At 35.4% G+C, this 13,886-nt stretch overlaps 1 protein-coding gene across 31 annotated transcripts in view; it reads right to left on the reverse strand.

Moving 5' to 3' along the window:
• Positions 1-13,886, reverse strand: part of SNAP91 (synaptosome associated protein 91) — a 140,495-nt gene that overhangs the window by 11,347 nt on the left and 115,262 nt on the right. For all 31 annotated transcript variants that reach the window (XM_072736302.1, XM_072736387.1, XM_072736416.1 and 28 more), the window contains 2 exons: positions 10,152-10,182; positions 9,143-9,254 (listed from right to left, as the gene is read on the reverse strand). In XM_072736302.1, coding sequence (XP_072592403.1) covers positions 9,143-9,254; positions 10,152-10,182 — 143 coding nt within the window. The remainder of the gene's footprint in view (positions 1-9,142; positions 9,255-10,151; positions 10,183-13,886) is intronic.

Consider the following 13,886-nt stretch of genomic DNA (forward strand, 5'->3'; position numbering starts at 1 on the left):
CAAGAATATACAAAGGGAGAAAAGACAGTCTTTTCAATAAATGGTATTGGGGAAAACTGGACAGTTACATGCAAAAGAATGAAACTGGACCGCTGTCCTAGGTCATACACAAAAATAAACTCAAATGAATTAAAGACCTAAATGTGAGACCTGAGACCATAAAACTCCTAAAAGAAATCATAGGCAGCAATCTCTTGGATATTGGCCTTGTTAGCAACATTTTTATGGATATGTCTTCTCAGGCAAGAGAAACAAAAGCAAAAATAAGCTTGAGACTACACCAAAATAAAAGGCTTTTACACAGCAAAGGAAACTAAATGAAAATCAATAAAACAAAAAGGCAACCTAATGAATGAGAGAAGATATTTGCAAATAATAGATACAATAAGGGGTTAATCCCGATGTTTCTAGCAGCAATGTCCACAATAGCCAAACTGTGGAAGGAGCCTCGGTGTCCATCGAAAGATGAATGGATAAAGAAGATGTGGTTTATGTATACAATGGAATGTTACTCAGCCATTAGAAACGACAAATACCCACCATTTGCTTCAATGTGGATGGAACTGGAGGGTATTATGCTAAGTGAAGTAAGTCAATTGAAGAAGGACAAAGAGTGTATGTTCTCATTCATTTGGGGAATATAAATAATAGTGAAAGGGAATATAAAGGAAGGGAAAAGAAATGTGTGGGAAATATCAGGAAGGGAGACAGAACATAAAGACTCCTAACTCTGGGAAACGAACTAGGGGTGGTGGAAGGGGAGGAGGGCGGGGGTGGGGGGGAATGGGTGACGGGCACTGAGGTGGACACTTGACGGGATGAGCACTGGGTGTTTTTCTGTATGTTGGTAAATTGAACACCAATAAAAATTAATTCATAAATTAAAAAAAAAACTAAAAATAAAACTAAAAAAAAACCAATAAGGTGTTAATATTCAAAATATATAAAGACCTTATACAACTCAGCACCAAAAAAACTAATTTGATCAAAAATGGGCAGAGGCCCTGAACAGACATTTTTCCAAAGAAGATCTACAGATAGTGAACACATACGTGAAAAGATGCTCAAAATCACTTACTACCAGGAAAATGCAAATTAAAAACATAATGAGATATCACTTCCTATCTGTCAGAATGGCCAATACCAAAAAGACAAGAGATAAGAAATGTTGCTTAGGATGTGGAGAAAAGGGAACTCTCATGTGCTGTTGGTGGGACTATAAATGGGTGCAAACACCGTGGAAAACAGTATATAGGTTCCTCAGAAAATTAAAAGTAGAAATAGCATATGATCCAGTGATCCTACTACTATTTATCCAAAAAAAAAAAAAATGAAAACACTAATTCAAAGAGATACATGTACCCCTATGTTTACTGCAATGTTATTTACAATAGCCAAGATATAGAAGCATCCTAAACGTCCACTGACAGATGATAATATGAAGTGGAATATTAGCCATAAAAAAAAGATCTTGCCATCTGTGACAACATGGATGAACCTACAGAGTATCTGTTAAATGAAATAAATCAGACAGAGAAAGACAAATACTATAAGATTTCACTTAAATGTGCAATCTAAAAAGCAAGCCAAATGAATAAAAACACAGATTCTTACATATGAAAAACTAGTAGCTGCTAGAGGAGAGGTGGGAGGGGAGAGGCAAAATACATAAAGGAGATCAGGAGGCACAAACTTCTAATTATAAAAAAAAAGTGCAGCAGGGGCACCTGGGTGGCCAGTTGGTTAAATGCCTGCTGTTGGCTTAGGTCATGATCCCAGAGTCCTGGGATTGGGTCCTGTGTTGGGTTTCCTGCTCAGCCAGGAGTCTGCTTCTACCTCTTCCTTTGCCTTCACCTCCTTGTGCTCTCTTGAGCACGCTCTCTCTCTCAAATTAAAAAAATTGAAAAAAAAAATCTTAAAAAAAAAAAGGTGCAGCACAGGGATTATAGCCAACAATAAAAAACTTCCACCACAGAAAAGCCCAAAACCAGATGGCTTCACTGATGAATCCTATTAAATGTATTAGGAAGAATTAATATCAATCCTTCTGAAGCATATAAAAAGAAACAAAAGTGGGGGAATACTTTCTAATTATTCTTGGATGCCAGTATTGCCCTGATACCAAAGCCAGACAAAGACATTAGAAGACTATAGACCAATATCCTTTATGAACACTGTTGCAAAAATTCTTGACAAAATACTAGCATAGCAAAGCTAGCAGGATGTTGGAAAAATTATATACCATGACCAAGTGAGATTTATCTCAGAAATGTAAGGTTGGCTCAATATAATAATACATCATATTAACATAATGTAAGAAAATCCCGACATAATCATGTCGTTAGATGCTGAAAAAGCATTCAACAAAATCCAACACCCATTCAGGACAAAACAAACAAACACCACTCAACATACTAAAAATATAAGGGAAACTCCTCAACCTGAATAAGGGTATCTGCAAAGAACACATGGCTATCATACTTAATGCTGAATGACTAAAAGCTTTCTCCTTAAGAATAAGATAAAATGTATTGGAAGTTCTAGTTGTGGCAATCAGGTAAGAAAGAAAGAACATCTAGAAAGAAAAAAAGAAAGTAAACAATCTCTATTTGTAGATGACATTACCTTCCATATAGAAAATCCTTAGGAATCTATATACAAAATAAACCATCAGAACTAATAAACAAGTTCAGCAAAGTTACATGATACAACATCAATATACAAAACTCAGTGATCACTGTACACTCAATGAATAATCAAAAAATACAATTACCAAGACAACTCATTTACAGTAGTGTTAAAAATAAAGAACTTAGAAATAAAATTAAGAAAAGAAATACAAGAGTTGGGGCACCTGGCTGGCTCAGTTGGAAGAGTGTGAGACTCTTGATGTCAATCAAGGTTGTGGGCTTGAGCCCCCATGCTGGTTATAGATTACTAAAAAAAAATAAACTTATAAAAAAAGGACAAAGGACAAGACTTGTTGAAACACTGCCAAACAATTTGTTGAAGCACTGTTGAAATAAAAACTTAAATAGAAATGTCCAAGGATTAGAAAACTTAATATTAAAGTGGTAAATATTTCCTAATGGCTTTATAGATTTAGTGCAACCCCTTTCAAAATTTCAACTTTTGGAAAAATGGACAGTCAGAACTTAAAACTTACATGGAAATGCAAGAGATCCAAAATAGCCAAAACACTCTTGGAAAAGAAGAATAAATTTGGAGGACTCATACTTCCGGGATTCAAAACTTACTACAAAGCTGTATTGAAACATGATAGTACTGGCATAAAGACAGACATAGAAATCAATACAACAGAATAAAGAGTCTGGAAATAAATTCTTATATCTATGGTCAACTGATTTGTGACAAGGATGCCAAGATCAATAAATGAACATTTTTTTAAATAAATGGTTTTGGGAAAACTGGATTTCCGCATGCAAAATAATGAATCTGGACCCCTATGTCACACCATACATGAAAATAAGACTAAAATAGTGAAAGAACTAATGTAAGAGATGAAACTGTACAACTCTTGGATAAGTGTCAATCTTCGAGACCGTGGATTTAGTTTCTTAAATATGATACTATGAGCACAAACAACAAAAGCAAAAATAGATAAGTTGGGGTTTATCAAAATTTATCAAATTTATCAAAAGACACTCTATCAAGAAAATAAAAAGACAACTCAGAGAATGTAAGAAAATATTTGCAAGTCATATATTTAATAAGGATCTAGTATCCAGAATACATAAATATCTCTTAGAACTCACAATAAAAAGCCAACCCAATCATAAAATGGGTAAAGGATGTGAAGACATTTCAAAAAAAAAAAAAAAGATATACCAATGGCCAAGAAGCACATGCAAAAATGCTCAACGTCATTTGTCAATCCACAAATGAAACCTTACATATTGCTGGTGGGAATGTAAAATGAAGTAGTTGCTGTGCAAAAGTTTGGCAGGTCCTCAAAAAGCTCAACAAAGTTAGGCATGAGCCAGCAATTCTTTTCCTAGGTATATGCCCAAGAGAACTGAGGACATACATTCACATAAAAACTTCTAGACAAATAATACAAGTATTTTTCATCACAGCCAAAAAGTGGAAATGACACAATTGCCCATTAGTTGATGAGTGTGGCATATCTAAAACATGGATTATTTGTCCATAAAGAGGAATGAAGTACTGATACATACCGCAACATGGATGACCCTTGAAAATGTGCTAAGTGAAAGAAGCCAGTCACAAACCTCTCCATATTATAGGAGTCTGCTGATATGGAATACCCAGAATAGACAAATCTATAGAAACAGGGTAAATTATTAGATGCCAGGGGATAGGGAGATGAGGAAACTGGAAAGTGACTGTTTCTTTTTGGGGTGATGGAGATACTCTGGAATTAGATAATAGTGATGGTTTTATAACACTGTAAATATACTGAAAATCATTAAATGGTACACTTTATAATTGTGAAGATGGTAGATATAATGTTTATGCAAATTTTACCTATAAAATTTAAAAAAAGAAAATACTGAAGTGTAGCAGAATATGCCATCCCTAAGTATGCCTCTCTGGCAAAATATTATTTTGAGAAACAGCAGATGCAGGAGAAGCTCTGAAAACAGAGTAGAAGTTAAACTTCTGTAAGGGGCATTTATATTACAAAGGAAATTTCCATTTGTAAGGGTCTCTCCCACTGTACCAGGAAGAGAAGGTTGACTACATCACAAGAGGATTATACCAATGGAGAAGACGCTGCCTGAAATCTACACAACAAATCTCACCTCTAGATTACCCTGCTTTTCCTGGTAGCTTCCCCCAGACTGGCCACTGAACAGCTTGCTTCCTTTTGTCTGCGGCTGCAGATGGTGTTGAAGCCAATGGCTTAGATGACCTTGGGGAGTTACTTGTTTTTCCCTTGGCATCTCCTCTATACATGAGGTATACATGTTAATAATAATAATAATAAACTTCTGTTTTTCTCTTGCTAACCTGTCTCAGCCAAGAATTCAGAAAGTGAGAGGGAAAGTTATTTTTCCTCCCCTATACTACAGGTATTATATTTTCAGATTCAGTCTTTGCTCATCATTTCAACAGGTTAGGTGGTCGGCTATTCACCAGACCCAGAATCCTATCATTTACCAGGATTGTATCCTACAAACTGTAAATTTTATCAGAACTGTTATTAGAACTTCAGGCTATGAAAGAAAAAAGGTTTTTTATTATTAATCAAAATAAAATGAACTTGTGGAAATTCCTGATCAAATAAACGGATCAAATAATTTAAAGATGGCCTACGTTTACTATTTTGCTCAGATTAACTCTTAATAATTTACTTCCCAAATATTATTTATATCTTAAGGTTTTAAAAATTGTTTTCTTTTTCAGCATTCAACTGAATGTGTCATCTCTGTAGGCATATAAAGGTTGGTTGTTTTTTAGGGAAAGAACTGTGGATTCTGAGGTCTCCTGTCAAATGCATGTATATCTGAATTGCTAGTACCTTCCCAGTTTGTGTGATGAAAACTTAAAGAGGTCTGTTTGCATACGAAAATAGGTAGAAGTAGCCCTGGAAACACAGGGCTCTTGATGGCTATGAAGACAGAACCCTGCCAGCAGACATATTTTAAGTGCTCAAGTCCTGTTAAGATTTTTAGATCTAACTTGAGCTCTGTACTCTGACAAATTTTAAAGCTGCACCTCCAAGCAGCAACTGTGAGAAATTTGAAACAAACTGGGAGGAGTAACCTTAGCTCTTGTCTATCAGGAGAAACTTTAAAAGTCAATAGAAGGATGCTCACTCTCCCATCTGCCCTTTCATCTCCTACTTGAAAGAAGTTTGCAGACTACCAGGAAATACGGAAACACTGCTTTGCTGCTTCAGAGGCATAAGTTTTATTTTAGTCGTCCCTCTTCTTTTTCTTGAATATTCTTAGAAAAAGAGACTCAAACATGTTTTAAGTAATAGGAAAGTGGAAGAGATGTTTTATGAAAGAACTGGCTGGAGGGAAGAAGCCAGAGGCCTTCTTACATAATAAACCGGAATAATCTCTTAAATTAAAAGCAAAGCCAGAGTTTTGTAAAAAAAAGAACTTCACAGGAAATGGGATAAATAAAGGGCAGTGAATTTACACAGCTGCATATAAGACTGAGAGTTGATACAGATAAAATAACTCTGCATTTGACCGCCTTTATACTGTCGCCTAAAATGTCAAGGAAAATAAAAGAAACAGAACTACCTGGTAACTCTGCCCTCTTGATAAATTATTTCTGTTGTTCTAGTTTCTCTTTCTACAGAAAAGATACTTTATGCGAAAGCATGCTGTCTTTTACTTTCTGGAGTTGTTGTTAATTACTAACAACTTAAGGTCTTCTTCATAAATAAAAATAAGGAGTTTCAGAGTTTTAAAAACAATGAGAATATTAATCTCATTCTCAGTGATGGTGCTTGCCCATCAGATAATTAGTAGCCCTGTTGTCCTGAAGAAGCAAAACAGCTGTTAATTAAGTATTTGATGAATTCTTAACCTTGTATGGTTAAAGTCTTGATCTCAGGAGACACGTAGACCAAGGAAGATTTCCAACTTAAAATTGTATCCAACTTAAAATTTTCCAACTTAAAAAAAAAAAAAAAATATATATATATATATATATATATATATATATATATATTTTTTTTTTTAGAGAGAGAAAGAGGAGGGAGGACAGAGTGAGGAGAGACTCTTAAGCAGGCTCCACTCCCAGTGAGGAGGCCAACGTGGGGCGATAAGGGGAACACATGGCGCTTCTTTAATTTTGCATAAAAGAGAATAGGAAAATTAGTTCTTTTAATTTGGTAATGATAATATAAACTGTGAGATTTAATGTCAACATGTGGTTTTCATAGATTTATAAGATCGGTTCTAAAGAAGCTTTCTTTCTTTCTTTCTTTCTTTTTCTTTTCTTTCTTTTTTTCTTTCTTTCCTTCCTCCCTCCCTCCCTCCCTCCTTCCTTTCTTTCTTCCTTTCTCTTTCTTTCTTTCTTTCTTTCTTTCTTTCTTTCTTTCTTTCTTTCTTTCTTTCTTTCTTTCTTTCTTTCTTTCTTTAATTTTATTTATTTATCCATGAGAGACAGAGAGAGAGAGAGAAAGAGAGAGAGAGAGAGAGAGAGAGGCAGACACAGGCAGAGGGAGAAGCAAGCTCCATGCAGGAAGTCTGATGTGGGACTCAATCCCAGGACTCCAGGATCATGCCCTGGACTGAAGGCAGGCGCCAAACCGCTAAGCCACCCAGAGATCCCCTCTTTCTTTCTTTAGGGATCCTATTACATTTATTGAATCTCTCTCCCTCTATCCTCAACAAAGGTTTCTGTTTCTGAGAACGGAGTGTGGCTCCCTAAGACACACAACTATCTGCTTATGGTCCCAGTATCTATCTATCAGTTACAGGTAAACGACTGAGGTCCAGTGTAATAATTATATGCTCCCTTTCACTCTCAAAAAGAGTTCTGGCTTGGACAATAAATGGTCGGCATAGGTCAGTTTAAGAGAGATATAGTTTTCTACAAAGTATCCTTTGTAAAATTAAAACGGAACTCCTTATTTTATAGCTAAATATGGTCCTCTTAAACACTGCTTTAAAATAATGCAAAGAAATATTTAAAAAGATAAATACCTAGATCGATAGGTGATTTTCTCATTGTTATTTGTTAGAAATTACTCCTTAAAATTAAGATCTTTCAGACTTTGAGCTCACCAAAGGCAGAGAATATTAGTCCTTAAATCTCCCTCTTTCTTACTAACAACATGGGGTTGGATGGGGAGACTACAGGTTTTGAGAACTTAAGACTGAGCACAAAATGTTTTTTCTTATAGAAACTGTGGTATAAATTGTAATTTGATTAATACTGCTAGTATTGTTTAGCAGTAAATTTTAGTTCAGAAGGCCTTTTTCTGATTGGCTTAAACATTTTATTTATAAAACTGTAATAAAACTGTTTATATATAAAAATATTACTATTTATCAGGTTATTTAAAAGAAAACATGTTTTAAATTCTAAAATTCAAGCATTCAAATTAATTTATGGATCATAATTATTTTTAATCTCATCTACAATGTTTATATTCTAATTCATATTAATTCACTACCATTCATGTTTATTTGGCTGGGGTTGGTGAGTGATGGTTAGGAATTAATTCAGGCAACAAGGAGAGGATGGCATCAAGAGAGCCTTAGAGGAGACTGTGGTTTAGACAGTTGGAGGGAGTAAGGTGAAAAATCACAAATAAGCTTGGAAAACAGTGATGACCGCTGTTTTTGCAAAAAGTGGGGCACATACAAAAAAAAAAAGCCAGTAAATTTTCCTATCCTGGATATGTCCTTTTTTTTAAAAAAGAATTATTTATTTATTCATGAGAGACAGAGAGAGAGGGAGAGACACGGGCAGAGAGAGAAGCAGGCTCCATGCAGGGAGCCTGATGTGGGACTTGATCCCAGAATTCCAGGATCACTCCCTGGGCCGAAGGCAGATGCCCAACCATTGAGCCACCCGGGCATCCCTGGAAATGTCCTTTTTGTGGTAGCAAAGCTCACAAAATAACTAGTCTTTATTATCAGTGATAGGCTCTTTCACAGAGTGAATGATGGTATTAGTTGAGATATAATACACAAAAATGAAATCTATTTAAATTTTTTAGAAAAGATGGTGTTGGTAGTTTCAATTTAAAAAAATGATAAGCAGAAGTGGACTTTAAAATCAAAGTCCACTTACACAATAGCAAACTGCCCAATCTTTCTGATTAGAAAAAAAGTTTTCCCTACTTATTAAGACAATCAGATAACTTGGACAAGAAATGAGATAAAAACATAGGTAACGATCGGTGATGGTCAAGACTTTTGAAAAGTTGTTTCTATGTGCAAATACAGAATTGATATCTAAAGAAGCATAAATACCATTTTGAAACGATGAAAATAAAGAATAGGTCACAATCTTTATTAAAACGGAAAGTCAATGAAAATTGCATTTTGGTAAATGATGTATCTTGCTCAGGTTCCTTTCATGTGGGTGAAAAAATACGTCAGTAGCAAAATTAAAGCACGCTCTGTCCTATATACTTAGAAACTGGCAAACTTGCCCTGGCTGGCCCTTGGTAGCTACATACCAAAGGTGCACTTGGTGGGACGCTTGCTGACCAGGTTGCGGGGGCTACTTTCGGCTGCCAGTTGGCTCCACCAGTCAACTTTTTCTCTCCCGCATTCCACTGAAGATCTCCCCTAAAATCAAGCATGCAAAAACAAAGACAAGTATTAACACACTAATAAGAAAAGAGTGTGTGTGGCTCATTAGATACTTTAATGTGGGGCTAAAAACAGTCTGAGTTGTTAAGAGAACAGGCTAAAAATTATAAAAGTCTCATCATATTGTATTTAAGAAAGCATAAAAGCATTTGGAAAAAAATCATTTAGAGTTTGGATCTCAATGGTAACAGGAATTTCCTATCACTTCCAATGAAGGAATGTGCCGCAAAATTCAACTGAATTAGTCACTGGTTATTAAAAATTCCAAACAGAAAAAAAAAAATTCCAAACAGTGTATCATAAATACTGTATACCTATACTTTGTCAAATATCTCTATTTTGTTTCACTCATAATGACACTTCTAAGCATGAGAGGGCCCATCAGAAGGTTTTACATAACTACATCATGACTATAACCTGCCTTACAGTGACTGTAAGATACATCTGTTGTAAAATGCATCCCAATTTTAGAAATGTTAAAATGTGCATCTATAAAATGGGCACATTGTTTATCATTCTTACTATCCTTCCTTGAAGCTGATCCTCCATGGGAGACTTTTTAAAAGCTAGGAATAGTGTAATGATTCTAGAATTTAAAGCTATTAAAGCACTCAAACCATAATTCCCAAGTAGTTCTAGCTATAACTTAGTGACAGTCTTGGAGACTGAAATAGATTGCCCCTTTTCATTGCAGAGTCAACAGTTTGAAGGTTCCAGTAGAATAACAACAAAAACAAAAATCCAGAATGTAATAAAAACCAATTTTGAAACTGCTTAGCCTGAGAGTGAGTTATTACTCCAATGAGTTTACTAGTCTCAAATAAATGTAAATACACTGTCATGAGGAAACTAGATAATTTCAAAAACACTTACTTTTTGGATGTGGTACCAGAAATTCCAAGATCTATAAAAGGATAAAAGAAAACAGAATTCAAACCTCTATACTCAGCTTAAATGATATGACATTTAAAAGATCAAAGAGTCAGAGGCCTAGAAAAAGTCCATATTTTGCCTAAGAATGACTGTATTCAATTTTACAAAGGAGAAACTATGTTAGGAAACATGTTCAGAAATCCTAACATTTTCTTTTACTTCACGTTATACTTAAGGATCACATTTTAATGTCAACTGGTGTCTAGGAAAGAGTAAACATAACAGGCTTGAGACTGTTCTCTTAGAAAGGCCTATGTGCCTGGCATCTGAGAACCTCGCTTAATAAACTGTTCTCTATACTGAGATAATACTTTTCCTAATGATAAGGGTGGCTTACTCTGTCTAAACTGTTTGTACAAACAATGTGGTTCATGTTGAACACCTGCTTTTTGCTTCTGTGAGACTGAAATTCTGGGACACGTTAGGCACAGACTGCCTACACGATCAGCGTTCAAAAAAATCCCTGGGTGTGGAGTCTCTACAGGGTAGAAACATCACACGTGTTGCTGCATTTTCTTATGCTCTTCCCCTCATGGGAAGGGGAGAGCATAAAGAAGTTGAGCATAAAGAATTGCTTATTATGTTAATAAGCAATTTAATCATGAAATACAGGCTGAATAGGAACCTTAAACTAATAAAAACTCAGAAAGTGACAAAGGCGCTTGAGCAAATTTATGTGGTATGTGGTATGTGGATTCTTCTTAACTCTGCCCATGTCTTTCTCCCTGATGATTCAGCTGTGTGTCCTTACTATGTTGCTGTAATAAATCTTAGGTGTGAGTATAACTATGTGCTGAGTCTTCTGGGTCCTAGTGAATCTCTGAATGGGAAGGTGGTCTTGGGGACTCCTGACACAACTGGCTTACTCATTCTACTTTAATCTCAATTCATTTAATACTTCAGTAAGTATTTGTTGAACCTCTACAGATGTCAGGCAATGTTCCAAGCACTTGGGATATATTAGTGAAGAAAACAAAGAACTGATTCCTAGAGAAATTTGCATTCTAATAGGGTGAGCTAGATGGTAAAACAACAAAATAATAAAGTAAATTATGTAAGTCACTAGAAGGTAATAAGAAAGCCCACAGGAAAAAGCAAAGGAAGAGCAAGGTATGGGGGTTCTGGTTGAGTAGGATGAGGGTGAGAGGCAGCATTAAACAGGACACTCAAGAAGGCCTCATGAAGAAGGTATGATTTGCGCAAAGCTGGACAGAGATGGGGAAAGAGCATTTTAGATTAGTCACCTGGTATACTCTCTGCCTACAGGTACGTTAGATGAAATTGCCAAACTGCTTTCCACAGTTACATTTTCACCAGCAATGTTAGAGAATTTCAATTTCTCCACATTCTCATCAATGCTGGTTGTCTTTTCTAATTATACCCATCCTCATAGGTGAGAAGTGATATCTCATGCGGTTTTGATACCCATTTCCCAGATGACTACTGTAGAGTATCTTCATGTGCATACTGGCCACAGCTATATTATTTGGAGAAATGTCTATCTAAATCATCTATTTTAAAATTGGGTTATTGTCTTTTCATTATTGAGTTGTATTAATTCTCTATTTATTCTGGGTATAAGTTCCTTAACAGATATGTTCTACAAATACCTTCTCCCATTCTGTGGGTTCTCATTTTCTAGATAGTGTAATTTGTAGCACAAAACTTTTAAATTTTAATGTAGTCTATTTATCTATTCTTATCTATTGTTGCTTGTGCTTTGTACAGATTATAAGGTTATTACTCACACCTAAGATTTGGTGTCATATCTAAGAACATTACCCAATCCACGGTCATGAAGATTTATTTACTAATACATTTTCTTCTTAGAGTTTTAAAGTTTGAGCTCCTACATTTAGTTCTCATCCACTGTAAATTAATTATTTTGGAGTAGGTAAGATATGTAACTCCACCCTTTTGCATGTGGATATCTTATAGCTGCCCAGAACCATTTGTTGAAAAGACAACTCTTTTCCCATTGAACAATCTTGGCATTTTCGATGATAATCAATTGACCACAGAAGTATAAGTTTATTTCTAGACTATCATTCTATTCCATTGAGATATATGCCTACCCCTATGCAGCAGTACCACTTATCTCAATTACTATAGTTTTGTATTAAGTTTTAAAATGACTAAGTGTGAATCTTCCAAGGTTATTCTTTTATTTAGAATTTTGGCTATTCTGGCCTCCTTGTATTTCCACATGAATTTTAGGTTCAGCCTGTCATTTTCTGTAAAAAAGCAAACTAGAATATTGGTAGGGAGTACTTAATTTTTTTTTCAGTTTTGTAAGATATTTTAATTATTTTATTATTATATTATTATTATTATTTTTAGAGAGAGAAAATGCTTTCCCTCTCTAAGTGAAGTGGTGGGGAGAAGTGGTGGGGAGAAGGGGAGGGAGAATCCTAAGGAGGCTCCATGCCCAGTGTGGAGACTGACATTGGGCTTGATCCCATGACCCTTAAGTCATGACCTGAGCTGAAATCAAGAGTCAGACACTTAACTGACTGAGCTACCCAGGTACCCGGGGAAATATTTTAATTAAAAAAAATGTTTACCTATAGTGAAAATCAGTGGTTTTTTGGGGGTGTAGGTTTTTACATTTGTATAAATTTTGATAAATACATGAATTAATGTAATAATTACTATAATCAGGACATAGAGCAATTTAATTACTCAAAAATATTCTCTCTTGCTACCCTTTGCAATAAAAAATACACTCTCGGCAGCTAGAGGTATAAATCCTTTATTTCTGAAGGAGAATCTGGATGATACACTGTAGTGCCAGCAAAAGCAGTTACCACTGCCAACTATCCTTCAGTGACATGAAATTTTAGAGTAGGAAGAAATACTCAAGTAACCTCTCCATGGGTGTCATCAAAGCATTTTAATGGATGCCCAGATCAGGGACAATGAATAGGAAACAAAAATATATCCGTTGGATAATGCATAGGAAAAAAAAAAGGCTCTATCAAGGACCTTCTAAAGCCTTGAGAAAAGTCAAAGGTATCTTCAATGGTGAACCCAGTCACCTTAATGAAAAATCAGATTCAGAGTTAAAAGAAAAGATCAGTCTTTATACCAGCTGCCCTCATCTCTTAGGACTCTTTCCTTCACTTGTCCATCTCCAGTCTTTGGTCTCCTTGTTGTTCCTTAAATATGCCAGGCAGTTTTCTGTCCCAGTGCTTTTGCACTGACTACCTCCCCTTTGCAAGCAAATATTCTCCTTCAGATATCCATGTCGTTCATTTCTTTACCTTCAAATTTTTGCTCAAATTGTACCTTCTCAGTGAGACCTGCTCTAACTCCCACTCTGCAGCATTCCCATTCCTCCTTGGTCTGTTTCTTCCTCCATAATGCTTATGACCTAACATACAATAGAACTTATTTGTAAATATTTATTTCTCCCCTTCCTGAGCACCATAAGAACAGAAATTTATACCTGTTTTGTTTGCTGATTTATCTTTAGAGCCTGGAAGAGTGCTTGGTACTCAATAAATATTTGTTCAGTGAGTTACTTAAATTCACATGGACATTCATCTGTCAATATTAATTTAATTATTTTTTAAAGATTTTATTTATTTATTTATTCATGAGACACAGATGCTCAACCGCTGAGCCACCCAGTGTCTCCCAATTGTCAATATTTAAACATTTAAGTTACCCTAT

Source organism: Vulpes vulpes, chromosome 1 (genome assembly GCF_048418805.1).
Source record: "Vulpes vulpes isolate BD-2025 chromosome 1, VulVul3, whole genome shotgun sequence".
In the NCBI taxonomy this organism is placed as follows: Eukaryota; Metazoa; Chordata; class Mammalia; order Carnivora; family Canidae; genus Vulpes; species Vulpes vulpes.